Genomic DNA, 22,168 nt, shown 5'->3' with positions numbered 1-22,168 from the left:
GAACTAACACAATCAAAGTAGATTGTGTTAGTTCGTGAAATCACAGTAGCGCGTCAAAACGAGCGCGTATTGGTTGTCAAGAAATTTTGTATTCTTTACCACACAGAAAGTCCTTAACGACAACAGCGCGTATTTTGACGTGCTTTTTTGATTTCACGAACTAACACAATTGAATTTAATTGTGTTAGTTCGTGATGTGAGCGACGAATTCTTCAGTCATATGTTCAATTTTAAATAACAACTAATTACATTTTTATAATAGTACATCAACATATTGTTGTAACTTCTTTCCAACTTACTAGATTTTGGCTTTAACTGTTCTTTACTGTTACTATTACTACCGCTCTCTTCTCTACTGCTAGATGGTCCCTGATTTGTTTCCATAGCTTCAACTCCAACTGAACTTGGACTTGCAACATTTGTATCCATGGCAACATCATCTGATTGATGGATAGGTGACATTGAGCCTTCTCTTGTGCGAGATGTTGTGATACTTGGGTAGATGATGTGAGGTACATCACGTTTGCATAATTCAACCTCATGCTTCAGAAAAAAAAAAAACTTTAAACTAGATGAAGAGTTCAATGCATGATTCAAATTAGCTCAACATCTCTAAAAGAATTATTCCACTTTCATTATTGAAACTTAATTTATAAGTGACTTTTTTACATTTCCAACTGGATATTCTTACTGCAAGTTTTAGGTGAAACATATAGTTGAAAAACATTAGTAATTATTTAATTTCTTATAGGCTTCAGGACTCTACAGCAGGTCTACCATCATAAATAGTCAAAGACAATAGTGATAATAGTAAAAACAAACCTAATTTCATTGACAATGCATTAAATCTATTTATATTTGAAAAATATTATATGGGAATGAATACTCAAGGAAAAATTTGTCGAGAAAGGAAAAGTTTAAGAATTATATGTTACCTCTAATCTATTGATAAAACATGCCAGGCCACCATGTGTCTGAAATGCTGACATGTCAAGATTTGTGATCAAATCTACAACTCTTACAGCTCTTGTTACAAACTATAGGAACAAAAATTAATCAATTAATATATTAGTCAATCAATTCAATCAATCCATCAGTCAATGAAACCGTCAATCAATCCAACCAACAACTAGTTTACAGATTTTATATAATTTGAGGAATGATTTAGCATACTACTGTAGTTACATAATATACCCCATTTTTGAGATTACGAATATTGTGCGCGTTTGTTACGTAGACACTCTAGACTAAATTTGTAATGACATGGCAGATAACAAACAAACGCGCATGAGATTCTTAATTTAAAAAACAGGATACTATGTACCTGATTATGAGCTAAATTAGTTCTCAAATTATTTAAAATTAGTAAACTTTTTAAAGTGTATCATCAAGTCATTAATCAATCCATCAGTCAATTCAACCAACCCATCCTCAGTCAATGCAATCAATCAATCCGTCAATTAATTCAATCAATCCATCCGTCAATCAATTCAATCAATCCATCAGTCAATCCATTAGTCAAGTCAATATATCAGTCAATGCTCTCAATCCATCTATCATTCAATGCTATCAATCCATCCATCAGTCAATGCTATCAATCCATCCGTCAATTAATTCAATCAATCCATCAGTCAATTCTATCAATCCAACAGTCAATCAATTCAATCTATCAGTCAATCAATCCATCAGTTGATTCGATTCACCTGTCAGTAATATTAATCAATCCATCAGTCCATCAATTCAATCAATCCATCAGTCAATTGATTTAATCAATTCATCAGTCAATCAATTCAATCTATCAGTCAAGTCAATTAATCCATCAGTCGATTCAATCAATCCATCAGTCAATGAAATTAATCAATCCACCAGTCAATCAATTTCATCAATCCAACAGTCAATCAAACCATCAGTCAAGTCAGTCAATCAATTCAATCCATCATTCGAATCAATCAATTCGTCAGTCAATCAATTCTATTAATCCATCATTCAACCAATCCATCTGACAACCAGTCGATCAGTAACTCAATATATTAGCCAATCACTCTATTAGCCAATAAATCCATCAGTCAGGCAATGCATCAGCCAATCAATCCACCAGGTAAAGTCAAATACAAAGTCAATAGTCAAATAACAAATCACCTGTCCTGAGTAAACACATGGTGTTTACTATTAAAAATGGATCAATAAATAACTTTCTTGGACTAGAAATTAAAACAAATATTAAATTCACAATTATGTTTGCAAACAATTCAAGTTAAGTTTTCTCATCATTTCTGAAAATTCAGTAACATTGAATGTGAGTATTTTGTTACTTTATTATCTCTCACCATTTCCCAGAATTAGACAACATACTCAAAAGACATGAGTATGCTGCTAGTATATCTCATATTTTCTCAGAAATTCAGTAACAATAGTCATGAGTATATTGTTACCGTGTCTCATCATTTCCTAGAAATCCAGTAACAATATTCATGAGTATATTGTTACCGTGTCTCATCATTTCCTAGAAATCTAGTAACAATAGTCATGAGTATATTGTTACCGTGTCTCATCATTTCCTAGAAATCCAGTAACAATAGTCATGAGTATATTGTTACCGTGTCTCATCATTTCCTAGAAATTCAGTAACAATAGTCATGAGTATATTGTTACCGTGTCTCATCATTTCCTAGAAATCCAGTAACAATAGTCATGAGTATATTGTTACCGTGTCTCATCATTTCCTAGAAATCCAGTAACAATAGTCATGAGTATATTGTTACCGTGTCTCACCATTTCCTAGAAATCCAGTAACAATAGTCATAAGTATATTGTTACCGTGTCTCATCATTTCCTAGAAATTCAGTAACAATAGTCATGAGTATATTGTTACCGTGTCTCATCCTTCCTAGAAATCCAGTAACAATAGTTATGAGTATATTGTTACCGTGTCTCATCATTTCCTAGAAATTCAGTAACAATAGTCATTAGTATATTGTTACCGTGTCTCATCATTTCCCAGAAATCCAGTAACAATAGTCATGAGTATATCGTTACTGTGTCTCATCATTTCCTAGAAATTCAGTAACAGTAAACATGAGATGTTATTACTTATGATCTTTCATTATTTCCTAGAAAGTCAGTAACATTAAACATGAGTATGTTGCTATTTACCATCTCTTATTTTTAATAAATCTAGCAATGTTAAACACACATTAGCTTATAAAACAAAAATAATATGGCTATAAATAATAGAATCTCTATTTGCTAATTACAACTTACTGTAGTGTGCAATTGTTCATCCTCTCCAGACCACCTGATTACCTTTAGTAGGGACTCCATCATACCACATGACACTAATGCTTCACCACCTGTCAATTAAAACACAGGTGCATCCAGATGAGCCAAAAAGTAAATTAATTTATTTCATCAAGGGTAAACAATGTTAAATGAAACAATTTGAAAACAAAAAAAGAAAATCTTAGTGGTTGTTCACACAGGGCATGGTTTAATACTTTAAAAATAAGAATTAGAAAACTTGGAATTTTGGCAATACCTGTTTCATAACTTGCTAGATGATACAAAAAAGAAAAGAGTGCTGTAGCAAATGAATGAGGGAAGGCTACTTCATTTGGACCTGAAACAAATTAATAACACTAAGCAAACATCATTGATAGTACAATGGTTATACATCACACTTACATAATAAAAAAAATGAAAATATTATTGATATTACAATAGCTATATCATTGCTTAAAGTATTAAGGAAATAAAAATATAATTGACAGTTGTGTAATTCCTTACCATATCAAATGTTGTAGTATTATAGTGTGATTTTACGATGAGATTTTGTTAATGGTTTGGTTTAATTGCATTTACTAATACAGGTACTCAATACCTACCAAACAGCTGTATGCTGCCTAATTTCTACACATTAGAGCTATACACATCAATCAATATAGCAAAAATAAGACCCAGTTACTTAAAAAACTTTAAAATACATGCTAACTAAAAATGTAAGATATTGGTAAACTTACTTGTCATAGCTTGAATACATCTTCTTACAAGAACTGGCAAAAAACCATGATATGAGCTGGCTCCTGTAGCATTCACTATATTTTGAAGTCTGCATTAAACATTTTTAAAACTAATAAACAAGTAGCATATTTCAAACATCGTATACAACAATTGAAACACAGCAATTTTGAATAATAAACATTGTTCTCTCAATTAATAATTTATCTGGTATACTATTACTTATTAACAAAAACACTGGATTTTAGGATATGATTATGATCCCATCTAGAAAGTGACTTACTTTGGATTTCTATCTAGGTGGATAATAGAAGTCAGAGTCCTTAGGGCAGCTGCATTAATTTCCTGCAGAAAGATATTAAATATAACATGGTATATTAGAAAAATAAAATCATATTAATATAACATCAACCATGAGTACACTAGAAAAATAAAATTATGATATTTAATATAACATCAATCATGCTTCATTAGAAAAATAAAATTTAAAATTAATCAAAACCAAATCATAGATTACGACACCAAGTTATAATGATGATACTGATTGTGATAATATTGATTACCATCATAATGAAAGATAATAATATAATCACAACCATGGGAATGATTATTTAAATATTTTACATGTAGATGGGAATATATATATTCAGTTCACCATTCAGCTATTTATGTTATAACAACACTGTAAGCACTTTTCTGTAAGGGAAATATATCCAACTCATGATCAACTGCAAAATGCAAAAATATTTTTCCAAATACAGTAGCAGGTAAACTACAAACTATTATCTGGAGATCTTGTACCATGGTTGCAACAGTAGCTATTTTAACATTTTAATTTTACTAATTATCAATAGCTTTAAAGAGCTGAGTGAAGATGAACTTACCACAAGATTAGTATCATCTAGTTGTAACACATCTACCAGTTCTTCAATGAATCCAACATATAACAGAGAACTAGAGGAGTCTGGTATTGCACTGGTATAGACTAAAAGCAAAACAGGCAAACGACAAAAAATCATATAACCAGCAAATGCATCAATTAACTAATTAATTAATTACTTTACTGGTAATCAAACAAATGCAAAGCTCAAGCTAAGAGTAAATGGAAAGAAAGGCATTAAATGAGAATTATAAAATTTTTTTTTTTTTTTTTTTTTTTTAAGTTTTGAAAAAAAAAAACTGAAACACCTAACAAGAAGCTTACAATATTATTGATATTGAAAGCAAGCTACAATCAAACTAATAAATATGTAAATGCAGTAAGTGATATACCTATTGTACAATATGACTTACCTAATATAGAACGTGTATTTAATAAGTGATATACAATCTGACTTACCTAATACACAATGTGTATTAGGTGGTAGCAATGGTGGTAGCCACTGTGTGTGTGCTAAACTGTGGAGATCTCTAGTTCCCTGTTCAATTCCCATCGCTGCCTCTCCTTGTGTTACAAGTTACAACAGCGCACCGTCTTCCGGATGAGACGTTTAAGCCATTGGTCCTGTGTGCATTTATGGCCTACGTACACGTTAAAGAACGCAGTACACTCTTCGGAAAAGCGTAGTGGATTGTCTCCCAGTGTAATACCCAATCACCAGCAGAAGGACCCACTGGAAATAAGTCTTCAGACTTTCATGGGCTACACTTGGTGTTTACACCGAATAAATCCAATCCAATCCAATGTGACTTACCTAATACAGAATGTGTATTAGGTAAGTGATATACTTATTGTACAATGTGACTTACCAAATACAGAATGTATATTAGGTAAGTAATATACCTATTGTACAATTTGACTTACCTAATACAGAATGTGTATTAGGTAAGTAAGTGATATACCCATTGTACAATGTTAGTTACCTAATACGGAATGTATATTAGGTAAGTAAGTGATATACCTATTGTACAATGTGACTTACCTAATACAGAATGTATAGTAGGTAAGCAAGTGATACATCCATTGTACAATGTGACTTACCTAATACAGAACGTGTATAAGGTAAGAAAGTGATATACCTATTGTACAATGTGACTTACCTAATACTGAATGCGATTTAAATAATATAGAAAGTGACTTACCTAATATAGAAAGAGCTTGCAGCCTGGCTTGTACACATAAAAGACGTTTTTCATAATCAGAAAAAGCACTGGCTAGCCTCACATGAGTAAACAGCAACATCTAATAACAATTTAATTCAATATTTATTTAGCAACAACATAAGAAACTGCATTGCATTGTCTAATAAAATTATGTTCACTAGCGCCAACGAGGTGCGCCATACTATCAAGTAGGTTAATAAATACATAAAAATAAGAGCATAACTTAATTAAAACTCCCAATCCCTTACCGCTGCGCTACTAACTTGCCCTCAAATTGCAATACATTTAAATTATTGTTCTTTATAAAAATTAAAATATAACAGAAAATATAATCAATGAAATATATTTAGTACCAATATGAATCATAAGAACTTGCCTGTTTATCTTTAGGTACACTGTATTTCTTGCAAAGATCTTCCATAATTAGTGAAGAGCTTTTTGGATGCTGTAGGAAACATAATATGATTGATATCAAAAGAAAAAAACAACTAATGGCTAGAGCCAGCAACACCCAGGTTCATCCTTAGCATTTTAAAGCAAGTTATTATATAAATTAAATGTCAAAATTTCTAAAATCATATGGATTAGTAAACATATTAAAAATAGTTTAAAAAGCATACAACTTTCGACTAAAAGTATTAAATTATTTTTGGACTATTTTGCAAGATTTTACCACTCAACAGGTTTGACATGAAGAAATGTTCTTAACCTTTCAATGTAGAATATTTTATAGCAATTGAATTGATCAATGATCCTAGCAATATGGTGAGACACCAAAGGGTTTAATGAAATTTCATATGATAAATATACCAAAGAAATACTGGAAGAAATGAACAATTTCTTAATGCTGAAATGTATTTTTAAATAGCATTTGCTTCTAAACAAATTATGCAATTAAGCAATACCTACAAGCCTGTCTGAGCCTTATAAGGGAAAATGATTTGTAGTGCATTAAAACACAAACACATGTAAATAACTTAGAAAGACCTTAAATATTTTACACTTGTATAAAACATTGATATTATATATTTGGTAGCACAAAGTCTTGCCTAAATCCTCTGTATTATATTTTTTATGTTCTTTGTCAATTTACTGTGAAATTGCCTATATATTTCCAATCTAAAGACAACAATCTTACCTTGTCTATATTTTCAAGATGTATAACATTGACAGTATGAGAGCCACTCTGTGGAAAATTTGTACAAACAACTGATGTAAATATTAACATACAAAAAATACAATCATGTTCCTACTCAATTGCAAATTAAACAACATTTCTAATAAAGCATGTACCTATTTATACTTATTGAACATAAACAATTAAGGATTAAGTAAACGTAATTGAAACATAGATGTTTATGTTAAAAACATACCTTCTTTGATGATTTCCCATCTGGATTATTCGAGTAGAATTCAAAATGTAAAGTAGTAGCAGATGATGGGCATTTCTTAAACAACAAAACAAAAACATTATTCAATTTTGAGCAAAAGGTTCTACCCAAACATGAAATGTGATGACTCTTATCAAAATAGTTATTTTCAATAAAGTCTTTCAATCCTGTATACAACCTCAACTTTGTAATTCTGTTTCTCCCAAAAAAACATTCCGTACAAAATTTCATATTTAAGAGACAGTACTTACAGAGCCCGATTGGCAACATTCAGCCAGCCCAAAGCCATTCTCCTTTCCACCCCAGCTATCAGCCAAGTACATCAGCCGGTTAAGCAGCTCCTGACGCTTATCTCCTGATAACTTTACTATGAAATTGGATCGTTTACTGCCAAAAAATTATCAACATATTATATTTTGTACAAACACTATCCTCCCTTTTCTATTTTCAGTATTACTATTTATTTACAATTTACAAGATTAGTACAGGATGACAGCATCTTTTCTATTTGCATAGTAGATATACTACTATTAAGCACATACATACACTCTACAATATACACTCATAAGTTATATTATTATTATTATTATTTTGTATTTTGCGCTCTATAAATTGAAAAGCATTAACCATTATTAGGACTAGTGACATTTGTAAACAAAAATAAACTAAATATAATTGAGAGATTATAAATTTGTGATTACAATGAAAATAATTCAGCATTTAAGTTGTCTTTTATGTTAAAAAGCAGAGTACACAAGCCATCAGCCAACAAGTGTACATGGAGACCCTTAAAATAACAAAGCGCAATGATACATATTGTTTTTAACGATGCTCTCAGACTGCAATTAAAAAATATATTGATTTACTAACATAAGAAATGTTTGAGAAATTATCGTACCTGAAGACATATATCAGATTCAGAACCACCAAGACAGTTGTCAAATCGGAAGAGGCTAACAATGTTGTTAGATGCTTAAAGACAAGAAAACATTCTATTAATGAATCAGTACAGTATAATATACAATATACAGGATTTATACAATTTCATATAAAACTACAAATAAAAATATATAAACAACAATGTGAAATTAATTTTCCAAACATCAACTAGCATGAGCATAACCTATAGCAAATTAATACTGTCTATAGTTTTCTGTCTATATCAGTGGATGTGTCTATACAAGTCCTTGAAATGTTCACAATTTTTGGGAAATTTGTATTTTTCAACACAAATACTAAAGGCTCCAGATATCCTTCCTCTCCCTGCCTGTTGGTTAGTACCTACTTGGGATCAGTAAATCAATCTTTTTTCATTGTTACGTATGGCAGAGTGCTCTGTATTTTGAAATAATATAAGCTTTCTTCATAATAGATTTGCATTAGAAGTCTAAGAATATAAAAGAGAAGAAGAAGAATAGAATGAGTGATGGGACACCTTACCTCAATGGAATTGTAAAGATGCCTTGAGAAACTGTGTTCAATGAGTAATGAAGTAAAATAAAGCACATTGTGAATCAATCTCTTAGTACTAGCATTCTCAGGAATGTCGCAGTATAACTGCCATGACTGTTGCGTTTCTGTGCGACATCCCTCTTCTAGGATCACATCAAACCGATCCAGCACATCAATCCAGTGGTAAAGTTCACACTATCGAACATAAATTGTTGTATTTTTTAAAGAAATATAAACAAGATTTTTCAGAACTTAAAAAGTAAATCCAAGATAAATAATAACTAAAAGATGATTTTAAATCAACAATAATAATATTAACAACAATAAAAATATTACTACTACTACTTAAACACCATTGAAGTACTAATATGTACTAATAGTAAGCTTAACAATAATGACCATGCTGGTGGGAACCCTGTTTGCCTATTGCAAAAAATAATCAAATGGTAAAACATGATAATCCATCCATATTTTGTTAAAATATTATTAAAATATGATTGTGATCTCTCCCATGTATCAGCCATGTCAATTTTCCATACAGTATTATCCTCAGTATAGAAAATAAATGAAAATGTTTGTTCAATAAATAGCAATGAACTCTAGATCAATATACCTAAAGATGATTATAATTTGTGTACTGTTATTTGCATAAAATACTTATTTAAGAATAATCTATAGACAGGGACAAAGGCATGATATGAAATCATACTTTCATATATATTGGTAGGATTGCTATTACACAGCTTATAATGAATCATTATAAATGTAGTCAACCATGAAATCTAGTACAGTCAAAAACACTTGTATTTACTAAGTAATTTAATACAGATTGAGAATTCAGAATTGTCAACCGAAATTAACTCAAGTGCAATACTCGCAATGTTTGTAACTTATGCATTTTAAAATCCTCATTATATCCAACATTGTATACTAATAATTATTTTAGTAAATTAAATTGTGTTTCTACTAGTCTCTTATATTTTTATTCCTATGATTAGGCAAGAATGAAATAATCTATGTAAATCTTGGTTTCCTTCAAAATGCTAGACTGTCATTACAGTGTTTTCAATGCAATACTGCATAACAGTCCCCAGCACAATCGGGAAGGCTCCCCAATTGGACAAACCAATCAGCATCTCCAAAAGCTGTTGGCGATAGCATGTAGCGATTGTATGGAAAACAAGCTTAATGCATCTACAAACCAATCAGCATCTCCAAAAGCTGTTGGCGATAGCATGTAGCGATTGTATGGAAAACAAGCTTAATGCATCTTTTGTATATTTGTCTTGCACTGGGAAACACTGAATAAAAAAATTATAATTTAAGCACATCTCAAGTACTGTAAAACAACAGCGGTGCAATTTAGTACTACAGTACCGCCATGAAATATTGCACTTTTACCTGCGCGCAGGCTTCGTAGATACATCGTAGCCTGTTATAAACAATCTAACCTGCGCGCAGGCTTCGTAGATACATCGTAGCCTGATATAAACAATCTAAGCAAGGCTATGCGAAGCAAACATACAAAGCAAAAGCATGTTGTTTATTTGTATGTGCAGAAAGACTGCTGTAGCTTACTGGAATAAACAATGTATTGTTTGATAATTTGTGAAGGACAAACACGAGTTTAGACCGTTAATTCAAAGTATGGAGCTGTTTTTCAATAAGAAAAACGTACACTTGACTTCATGGGAGTCTCCTCTTCCACTCGCTGTCCACGACAGGAACTTGTTTGTACTGCTGTATTTTTTAAAAAATTAATTAGCCTAGGCCTAGCTTATTTGTTATTTACAATTATTTTACCTCTTTTAAATGTCAAAAAACGATGTCCTCAATGACAATACACACATGTGAAAAGATTGTTTATCAAATAATATTTTGTAGTCTTGATTTAGTAAGATAAATAATAAATATAAAGGAGAATTAACGTCCGTTGGTTGTAAAATTACCGAATGCCACATGGAAAACCCAATGGAAAATAAAACTTAGCCAGCATTAGACGTAAGAGTGCGCGCCAATCAGAACACAGTAAAGTGTGTTAAAGGTTAACCTCGTGGCAAATGTTGAAAAGCTGTTAGCAACAGTGAGTAAAAAACGGAGTAAATGCGGTCTAGCATGACTAGCCTTAATTCGACAAGGTAGTGATTTCTATACTTCCATTTAGTATTGGATCGCTTTGCAGGTTGTTCTGCTTCAAATTACGGTAAACAATAAACAACTTGATCTGTAGAAATCGTAATAATTTGTACATGATTTGTCATCAATATTATTTAAAAGAAGAAAATTCCTACTACCAGAACAATAATATCAGATCAAAATATAACTACTGTCTACTCTGCTCCTCTATAGGGGAAAATGTAGGCCGTACGTAAGCCTAAATGACATCGAAATTCGAACATACTGAATGCCCACTAAGTTACCCAGCTAGCGAACTAAACACAGTTTTAAAACATGATCGATTTAATAATAAGGTAGGATATAACAAAACAATAAAGTTCTAACATTGNNTTTATTAGTAAATTGCAACATTGCTTACGTGTTGAAAGCTGGTAAACTATATTTCAATATTGTTTTATTGCGCAGATATGAAGCGATAATTTGTGTCTGTACTATACCTTGCCATAATTCCAAGACTTGACTTGTTGGAGTTCTTGTGACAAGTTTTCACATGTCTTAAGCTTATCAATCAGACACTTGCAATCAGTCGGCTGTGGAGAAGATGGAATAATTAGACACTACTGTAAACGCCACAAAGAAGATGAATAAAAAGTACCAAGCGTTACTTTAAAGTGCAGTTGGAATTTTATATAAATTAGATAAATACATTATAACAGTGCTCAAATAATTAAAGATGTTATAATCGTATCAAGCAAAGCCCTTCAACCAAAAGTTACTTATTTTAGTTGCATGAAAAAAAGTATAGCTGGATTTGAATCTGCAGCCTCTCGCTATAAGGCGAGTATCATAACATTACACCAGAAACCTATATGGTATAGGTGCAAATCTAACCCCCAGACGCTTTCTCTCATACAACTGGCTTATACGCTCACACACAGTGAAGCTGTGGTTAACTAATGTAGAATGTTGAAACAGAAGAAGCTAGAGAAAAAACCCAAAGTGGTATTAGTAGTAGAGAAAAACAGAATCAATGATTTAAAAGATGGTACTTGAACCAGATATAAATTGTCTTTGTTTAGGAGTTCATAAAGTGTCTTACAAGGCAACTCGTAACTAGATTGGCAAAGGGGAAAGTATTACGCACTTCCACACAGCAGTCACTATGTTAAAAGGAAGGCAAGATTAACCCAATTAGTAATTGATAGATTGGAAAGGTTGATAAAGCTATAAAAGAGCTTATTCTACAAACAACTGTGTGTCTGAATGACAAACAAATAATTCTAATAATTATTAATAGTACATTGAGCATACATAATTTTTAAAATCTGTAACCTACAAAATTTCTATATTACTATTGTACTAAATCAAGAATGTAACATAATGAGATGAGACTTATTGTAACACATTAGAAATTAAATTGGCAGTCACCATCAATAGGTTGGCAAAAATTGGATCCTCATTTAAAATCATTTTTGAGATCAGGAATCGTCTTACCAAATATATTTGTTTAATACTTCAAAATATTTGAATAACTTAACATTACACTGTAGCTATCATATACAGATAATATTTATTGTCAAAGGTAAGTCATATAAAAACAAATAATTCAGGAAGCAGTCCAATAAAACAACTGACAGTGCAATAACAATATTAATGATATTATGATGTCATCATATCCTGCATATATTTTTTGTCATTTCAGATCTCACTTTGATTAATTAACTTTGATGTGTATTGAAACACAGTAAAATAATATTGTAATTCAGTAGAAGTTGATTGAAGAAGTTACTTACCACATCTGATAATGTTTTCTTGATTTTAGTTTTGTCAATCTTCATATTGATTACCTAGAATGTATTACCATCATCTGTGGACAAAAAACAACTTTGAATAAGAATTTTTTAGGGAATCATTTCAATGGTGATACCTTGTCACATAATAGCTTTAGGGAAGACATTCATCTTTACATTACTGTTGAAAATGTAAACATACCCTCAACAACATAAAATTTAAGGCTAAGGAAAAACAGCTTTAGATTCATGTTTATTCATTGAATATGAAAATAGCAGAGAGTATACTTTTAATTAATTGAAATTTTATAAAAACATTAGTTCCATCCATAGTATAGATAAAATATACATTAAAATGATTCAATTCTGAATCTGAAAGGCAAAGGTACAATTAGGTAAGAGAGGTTAGAAGGAGCTTGTTGTTATTTGTTATTTGGTATTAGTCTATTCATTTAGGTTAAAAAGCGCATTGTTTTCCCTGTGTAATAGCACTGAAAGTGCCTACAGCAGCCCATCATTTTTAAGGAGAGCGAGAGCGACCACGATCCTCCGCGTTCCTGAACACGCTTTAAGGAGAGCAACTAACCACGCTCCTTGATTTACCAGGAATTAATGACAAAAATTGTATTTTGAATCTTTGTCCATAATCAAAATCTATCAAATTTTGAAGTTGTGATACTTGCTTTTACTGTAATTAACTGTAGAATGGCAAACGTTATTTGCCCATGCGTATCACATGTATCACATGGTTCTGGGTTCTGTTTATGCATGATCGATGTTGTTGCGTGATTCGTTAGAGTAGCAGGTCGTGAGTAGTAATGATAGCTAGTTAGGCCTAGAATATTTTGAGTCAATATCGGCTTTTATTATTGATTGAATAATAGATAAATAATTATGCTCACTATATTCTAGTATATTAAATTAATATTTAAATTTGAATAAACTAAAATGATTGTTGAAACTCATACGGTCAGAAATTTAACGCATAAAATATACAGATGTCTACGCAAAAAAATGGGGATTTCCCTAGGCAATACATTGTTTTGATGAGAGTTTTCCTGGAGAATACAAGTATTTCCAGTTGTTTGTTGTTTAATAATTGGCTGATAAAAGTTTGAAATTTCTTTATTTTAATGTTTGCAAATATGTCAATGTTTCAAAATAGATAAAAATTTAACATTTTGGAAACAGTTTGGAGATTAAAATAGGCATTACAGTACTTCGAGAGGGGTTTATTTCAAATGAGGCTCTGGAGTGAGAGTTTATTTAAGTGGAAGGCAGGGAAGGATTTGAGAGGGGGAGACTTGTTTCCTCCGCGCGCACACAACCCCCCCTACCCGATTACTGATTGCCTAAAAATGCCTCAGAAGTTATTTCCGGGCGTCTAGAAAACAAACTTCCCGGGGCATGCTGAATCCCTTTAGGGTAGCGTTGTCTCTCAATCGCGTGCCCCTCTACTTCGGACACCTGGATCCACCCCTGGGGTAGGGGGCGTCTATTCAAAGCTGTGAAATTTTCAAGTAGAGCAATTACTCTCCTTAGTAATCCGAGGAGAGCAATTTAGTGCTCTCCTGCGTTTTACATACGTGATGGACTGCTACAGTATAAAGAAAGAATAAATGATGGAGGAACATGACTAAGAGACAGTGCAAACAGAAAGAATTTTTAAAAATATTGGGACGGTCACAGAAAATTAATTTTTTCCCATTGAACTTACCCTCAAGTTGGATGTAGAGTAACATCTCCCAATTACGTACCCCTCCGTCCGAACAAAGTTTATAATTGAGAAAATTCCTAATTCAGAATGTTCAAATTTTCATAGCATCTCAGTGTGGTGTGGGTAGGCATAGGCATTAGTCAAAGTACAAAGCTAGGTAGGCCTAAGCCTTGACATGGGAGCGAAACTCTTTATTGTACTCTTTGTTAAAACTAAAAACATAGCTGTATTTGTTTTACATAAATATCTGATCCAATGGAAGTATTGGATGGGACTATTCTGACCTTAGATCTGGTTTCTTTGTTTTTTTTTATAACATAGGCCTATACATGTATACGTGTTCAGATATTTTTAAATTAAATATCATCAAATGTGTAATTAATTACAATCAAAAACCATTTATTATGTGTATTGTAAATATGGAATTAAACTGGAATTATTTGGTGTAAACAACAAGGTTAATAAGACTTTCTCTTTTGAGCATATTTTTAGTGTCGAAAATTAGATTTTTGAACTAATCCTAATAAATAACCAATGTATTATGCAGCAATTACAATTCTACGCACATTTTTGAGGTATAATCCGTCAATTAAAATAAGGGCTGGTTTCTGTGCAGATTTTGCAGAAAATTAGGCTTTGTCCTACAGTAATCTTAATGTATAAATAATGTATTTATTTATGCAGTTTTTACAAATCCGCACACCAATTTTCCCTGTGATTTTCCGCACAAATTTGACCTGGTTTTTGAGATATTATCATGCTCGCAATTAAAAAACTTTACAGTATGGCTCCATCTTAATTCTTAGACTGAAAAAATTAAATCTGTTCTCTTTTTCTTATCAATATCACTCCCAAACTCGGCTCGATTACGAGGACTAATTCTAATAATATAGACATTCTACCTAAGGCCTTTTGTTAGGGCCTACCAGAAACTTTTTACTACCAGTATCACTCACTGCCAGGCCTAGCCAAGCCGTCTACGTAGGCCAGGCCTAGGCCCCTACCTACTGTAGCTAGGCCTAGGCTAAGGCAAGGTTGATAATGACCCGACTTTTTTTATGATTGTGTTGGAATAACATATAAGCTTACTGCCACTTGTCACATTACTAGTTATAGTTGGAAATGTAAACGGTCTACTGAATGAAAACGTTGCAATAACTCACACAGACAACCAAGAACATAAAAAGGTCTGGCATCGCCTCCATTGAAAAAAACGACACTTTTTCTCGAACAAAATTGGATTGCGAATGAACATGCCTTAAGATCATATAAATACATAAAGAATACCATTGCACAACCGTACATTAATGGATATGATATTTGTCTTTATTTATCCTCATATTAAGTATACGTATGTGTTAATTTAATAACGTAAAAGCGTTGGAATCATAGAACAAATTAACAAAATCATACTCACATGTAGACCGCCATTTTGAACTGAGCAACAGCCCGCTGCGCGCACCCGGATGATCTCCAGAATTGTATACTGAATACAAAACAGCGTTCTGCTTAGTTAGTCACTCAACAAAACTGTTTTAAATCCAGTAATCAACAATTGGTAAAGATATATTTTTAATTTCGAATACATTTAATTATACAATTATTATCCAAATTTATTAAAACAAACTTCAAATCTATCCGATTATTTACAGTCATTTACACGTACCTCGACATACAGCCTAAAGAGGGCGTGTGCTAGTTTTCAAGTACAGTCAGTCTGTCAGTAAAGTAATACAGTAAATTAATGATAAAACTATGCTACTACTGGAATACTGTATTTTGCTTGCAGTGTGTGTACGAAGAAGCTAAAGTATTGTAGCTCCATTGTACTGTATGTACGGCTGTTATATAACTACAGTATATGATAGTAGGTGTACTGTTCTGTGATACCAAGGCTGATATGGTACTACTGTACTTGTAATTTATTTAAAATAAAATTACGCCTTCTGGAATATTCCATACTACCTGTATATATCAAGGTTAAAAATTTTAACCTCCTTGTATATATATAGCCAGGGAACAGTGAAATTTCACTGTTCCCTGATATAGCCTAGCACTGGTAAATTCAAAATACTCCTCCTGGTATTTAAACTGGAGGAGGTGTGGTGGTAGAGAGTGCCTACTTCAAGTAAAATAAATTTAATATTTTTTTTAAATGCTACTTTGTTTTAGTAGATAGGAATAGGGCCTATAGCTCACCCTACCATAATTAAATGCTGCAACCAACAGGGGTCCCAAGTTCGAAGAAATCCCCTGTAAGATCTGGTTATAAATAAGCTTCCGTTACAGGCTGGCTCCATACGTGTGTGTAGGCCAAGGCCCTAGTCTAGATATACAGGTACTTAATTTTATTTTACTGTGCATGGTAATACCCATCATTCTAATTATTATTTACAATTCAGATTATCCTTAAATATTATTTACAATTCAGAAGTGATATTACTATTTACAATTAAAGTTTTAAATTATAAATTAAATCATATTACATACTACAAGGACTGATAAGGTTCATAAAATATATAACAACAATAAAAAGGGAAATTTAATAATTAAAAACCTTAAAAATGTCATAATATAAATAATAATGGATAATTGAAGAGATCAAAGGCTGATAAATGACAACGTGGAATTGGTAGGTGTCTACGATATTCTTATTATGGTAAGCCATGATTAGTTTCAGGCAACATTTTTATGATGAATTTTCTGGAAGTAAATCATAATTGTAAATTAAATGTTATCCTAACAATCAACTCATGAAAAACAGTGTTACCCAAGCTAAGATTGTGTGGTGTCCACTGTGACTGGTAGAAAACCAAAATCCTGTTGACATGCCTCATTGGTCAGATCCAGCCAGCCAACCAACTAAAAATATGGAAAATCTAGGGTTGACTTTGCTGTACCCTTTTTTGCAACTAGATTTTGTTTTATTTTGATTTATTTTGTTTATTGATAAACCCATACTTGTTTGTAGACCGTCAATCATGAATATTTATTAGTATCCCTGCTGTTATGAATATTTATCATTAGCCCTGTTGTACCATTTTAAGAACCAAAATATGTGGGGTGAGTGATGGTTGGCAATGAACCCTAGAATTAGAGCTGAACCAGCTAAAACCTAGTTACGCCACTGGATATAACATGCAGGTTGATTATGTGCCAAAGAGAATAAGGAGCTTTCAATTCCACGACACGGTAGAATCTAGAACATAATGACGTCATTAATATTTCATCTGCGCATGCGAGAACTTCAAGTTCTCCTCGTTATGTGAATTTAGGATGCAGTTTGACCAAATCTACATTACAGAGAACGTAATATGGTCACACGAGTGAGTGAACATGTTTTAGAGTCACATGGGCGTCGATCGGTGTGACAGGGGGAGCATGTCCCCCACTTACTGTACCCTGTAAATTTTATTTGCATTCCTTAAAATTAATTAGATATTTGACTTTTAAAATACTATGGACGCCCAAACTTCTGGGGACTTTGCCTCCTGGACCCCCACTTTCCCCCAGCCAAAGCAGGCCTAAGACTTCCTTTTTTTTGCAATTCGTCCCCCTCCCCACTTTTCGTCCCCACCAATGGATTGATCCCCTTGTAGAGTCACGTCGTCCCACAAATCAAAAGCTCCCTAATGCAAAATAATTACCCTGATTTACAGAAGTTCGGGAAACAAAACATTTTCAGACTTATGAATGCAGTTGTGAAAAAGCCTGACAGAATAAAGGATGGCTCACTTTTCTCTTTTACACAGGGTAACTTGCTACTCTGCTGGATAACTTGGTACTTGCTGGGTAACTCGCTACTCTGCTGGGTAACTCGCTACTCTGTCTGCCCAACTTGCTACTCTGCTGGGTAAATATTTGGCAGTGGCCCAAAAGGTGTTTTCTAGAGACAGATACATAAACAACAAGTACACTGTATTTCTGTAATTTTATTTCATTTAAACAGGATACTAACACTAATGCACAGACATCCAGCCCTACAAGTGATTTGTAACTGAAACTGTATCCAATTATGGTTCTCACGTTCATAACAAGTTAAAAAAATATCACAATCATAAAACAATTAAAAATATTTAATCAACACAACATTCAATGTTTGAAACTTTGTCATGAATATTAGCAATATCTTACATTATGATTACGCATTTTCATTTACCTGTTTATACATTGCCTATGTAATTTTTTTAAATATTTATAAATTGTTTGGCATCTACAGTATTAAAAAAATCTTAAGTAAAATCTGAGTTGCAAGTTATTGAAAAAGTTTGATTGAATGACCTTTCATATGAAAAGAAAACTTAAAATATACAGTAATTTAAAAAAGATATAGCATGAAATATTACAGTGCACCCTCCAATTCGAGACCCCTCGAATTTGAGACCACTTTTCCAAAGACCCAAATAACAATCTTCAACCTTTTAACACAAAGCTAGCCTTCTCATTGGAGACCAACCCCGAGACCACCAGAAATTTTCAGGTCCCAAAGGTGGTCTCGAATTGGAGGGCGTACTGTTATTTAAAGACCTAGTATTGATATATAAAACTCAAAATGATATATTTATGGTTCATAGAGGTAATCTAATCGGTCATTACTACAGTATGCCTTTCTACAATGGCTTACCGGTAGTCAAGTTTATGGTGAACCCATGGAAGTAGGCCTAATAGACCAAAAGGTGTTTATATTTTCTGCATCTGTCTACTCAAGTTTTTGGTACCAATAGGTTCTTGATATGTACACAAGCACTGCAAATTAGGATTGCACCTACTAGACAGAATACTTGTGGTAAAACAATATTTTACCTGCCTCACATAATGAAACAGTTATATTTTAAACTTGGGTTCAACAAACTTTTGACTAAATGTTGCTCAAATTGAAATGAGGTACAATTACTACATGATGAAAACATAACACACATTATATACTTTATATGAAAACAATTAACACTAACAAGCAAACTTCATATCATATAAACCCTATGATTATCATAATTATAACTCAACTACAACTATATACTGTACCAGTAGAGTATCAAAATATGCCAAATCATTCATAGAAATCAAAATAGTGTTTATTTGAAATGTTAATAACTAACTATGAGATAAATTAAAAGAAATTGTTTAGAAACATCTGGCATACTGGGAATGCAATGCTGAATAAAGTAGTATGTATACGATCCATGGGGCTAGTTTTGAATGGAATAACCTACACATTCTCATACAACGTATTGCTTTACTGTTACATATTATTATTATAGAACAACAGACTTTACTGCTGGGAGTTAGGGGAAGATACAACTAGACAAACTGTGCAAATAACTTATGTATATTTGTTGAGCTGTTGTTGCCGTCAGTAAATAGCATGTATGGGCGCCCTCCAAACATGACAACATGCGCAAAAATTGGACAAGAAAACTCACACTTGGCACAGGCAATAAAAAATAGTCCTATTACCAGCGATTACTCATCGTCTAATATTTTCCTACCAATTTATTACATACCATTGTGATGATTTATGACTAGATATAATTTGTAACAAGAGTGACCGTTCACCAGTCTTAAATTTGAATATCAAGATGCGATTCCAACTTACGACCTTTGGTTTCTTAGAACACATCGTTAACCGACCGCACCATGCATGTGACAAGTCTTATTAGTGGTAATTGCAGTAATGTACAGTCCTTGATGAAACTCAGTTTTGTTTTGTAGGTGTATTGGGCTCCCTGGGTTTCAACTTTAAAAAAAGGGTCATGAACGTTTGTTGGAAATCACCTCTAGTTTATGTGTACAAAATTTCCTGCACGTCCGTTTAAAGTTCTGGTAACAACAACAGCAGTGAGAAAAAGTATGTTTTCATGTGTAAACTTGTAAACAAGACAGAAATTGTACAAAAGCCAATGAACATCATTGAAATAAAAAACTAATAGTTTGTTCTATTCACTCAAACACTTGAATATCATCTTGTATTGAAAGTGCCTTCATTTGGTCAGTTATTCAATTAAACAAAATATACTCTGTACATTACTAGTCCGCTGCTGTGTTTTAATCATTTCAAGAAATTTCATATTCATTTTAATACTGTTAATATTACAGTTTTCCCAAATCTGTCATGAATCATGATGCTACATTTCTGTGCACAAAGTTAATATCTAAATTATATAAAATAAAGTTAATGTTGAAGTACAAAAAGAAACAAATGGATTAAAATGAAAGATAGATTTATAGGAAAGAGGAATTCAACTCCCTCTCCAATCTTTCCTTAATTTTTTTAAGCAGGTGAAATAAAGGAGGAATTTATAGAATCCCACATAACTGAGTAATACTGATGAAAAAAAAAATCACACTGCTTTATGTAAATGGTGCAAGGTCTGAAGTATTTATGAATGCTAGATTCACTATCCCCTCTATCACAATCCCCTGAGTATGCCAAGCTCCCTATATAGTCAGAGATAACTTGATCTACCTCTACTAAAGATAAATATCCAAAAAATTATGTAAAATTAAGTGTATATAGAATAATAATACAAAAAAATTAGATGTTAGTAAATTTAGCTTTTACTTGACATCTCAAGGTCAATGAAATGAGAAAAACGGGAAAAAAAAACAATTGAATACCAAGCGAATATTAGCTACTGGCAGTCAGAGTAATTAAATAGTGTTTGTTGGCACATCCACGTTTTTCTCTGCCTCAGTATTATCAACATCACGTTTGTTACCAAAAAGAGATGTTTCTTTGTAAACAAACCAACAATTGCCACCCCACACTACAGCATTCAGGAAACCGAACAACTGAAACAAAAAATATATATTTGATTGTTTTTATAAGATGTATTTAGTAGTTTAATTCTTCTCTCAAGAACTTGACAAAATTGCATAATAATCATATCAAGTATACAGCCCTTCAACAAAGTTACTTTTTAAGAAAAAAAAGTTTCTCTAAACAAAATGTATACAAATAAATAATAACAATAATGCTCAGATAGAATATGAGATGTTACAATCTTATCAAAAATAGCCCTTCAACAACAAGTTCTGTTTTCAGTTGGATGAAAAGAACACTGTCTTAACCGGATTCGAATCTGCAACTTCAAGGCAAATATCACACAATTAGACCATAATATGAATGTATCACATTGATGCATACTCTAAATTTGTTGGACATGCAGACTCATCAATTTGTTTATATATATTGCCTATGCTTTTAAATTTGTGATCATCATTAATGACTCTTACCAGGGAGACATTGAGGGATGCAAAACTGAGGGGATCCGTGAGTTTACAGGTGTTATTAGTGTTCATACACTCAGCAGATAACACATCCTCTTGAATATTGTCAAAATCTGTATGAGTTTTCACCTCATTCACACCAGCTGCCCATACACAAGACGAGATGAAGAAGAACAAAGTGAAAAAGCAGTGAATGACAAAGTCCTGAAAAAAAGTCCAATAAAATGATAAGAAACAAGGAAAGTGACTTAAATGAGCAAATTAATCATTATATGATGACTTTATTACTTTAAATTAGTTTGTACATTTCAAATTTTCCTTAAATTTGCAATAAAGTCATTTTGAATCATATGTAC

The 22,168-nt window shown here is 32.3% G+C and overlaps 2 protein-coding genes across 2 annotated transcripts in view; both read right to left on the bottom strand.

Moving 5' to 3' along the window:
* Window positions 1-216: 216 nt before the first annotated feature.
* LOC117103314 (E3 ubiquitin-protein ligase HUWE1-like) lies at window positions 217-16,246 on the bottom strand. The gene is made up of 17 exons (XM_033243856.1): window positions 16,003-16,246; window positions 12,872-12,945; window positions 11,576-11,668; window positions 8,949-9,155; window positions 8,407-8,480; window positions 7,760-7,895; window positions 7,491-7,565; window positions 7,256-7,303; window positions 6,494-6,562; window positions 6,097-6,196; window positions 4,899-4,999; window positions 4,298-4,359; window positions 4,017-4,105; window positions 3,536-3,616; window positions 3,262-3,350; window positions 936-1,037; window positions 217-543 (listed from the first exon to the last, which is right to left on the bottom strand). The coding sequence occupies exons 2-17, from the start codon at window positions 12,914-12,916 to the stop codon at window positions 217-219; spliced, it is 1,698 nt and encodes a 565-aa protein (XP_033099747.1). The 5' UTR covers window positions 12,917-12,945; window positions 16,003-16,246.
* A 2,251-nt stretch (window positions 16,247-18,497) lies between these two features.
* LOC117103317 (synaptophysin-like) overlaps window positions 18,498-22,168 on the bottom strand; it is a 16,361-nt gene continuing 12,690 nt past the window's right edge. The window contains exons 5-6 of the mRNA XM_033243858.1: window positions 21,819-22,016; window positions 18,498-21,374 (exon numbers count right to left, since the gene is read on the bottom strand). Coding sequence (XP_033099749.1) covers window positions 21,234-21,374; window positions 21,819-22,016 — 339 coding nt within the window. The 3' untranslated portion in view covers window positions 18,498-21,233. The remainder of the gene's footprint in view (window positions 21,375-21,818; window positions 22,017-22,168) is intronic.

The sequence above is a fragment of the Anneissia japonica genome, unplaced genomic scaffold, assembly GCF_011630105.1.
Source record: "Anneissia japonica isolate Jap-2015-1 unplaced genomic scaffold, ASM1163010v1 scaffold8322_len84185_cov191, whole genome shotgun sequence".
In the NCBI taxonomy this organism is placed as follows: Eukaryota; Metazoa; Echinodermata; class Crinoidea; order Comatulida; family Comatulidae; genus Anneissia; species Anneissia japonica.
The sequence above is the reverse complement of the archived record's forward strand: the minus strand, read 5'-3'. Positions and strand labels throughout refer to the sequence as shown.

Bases quoted from the DNA above. Each gene is read 5' to 3' on its own strand.
- LOC117103314 (XM_033243856.1), bottom strand. From the start codon at position 12,916: ATGAAGATTGACAAAACTAAAATCAAGAAAACATTATCAGATGTG. The intron at 6,197-6,493 runs GCAAGTTCTTAT...AATTGTTATTAG, and splicing joins GTGTACCTAAAGATAAACAG to ATGTTGCTGTTTACTCATGT. The intron at 4,106-4,297 runs GTAAGTCACTTT...TGTTTAATGCAG, and splicing joins CACCTAGATAGAAATCCAAA to ACTTCAAAATATAGTGAATG.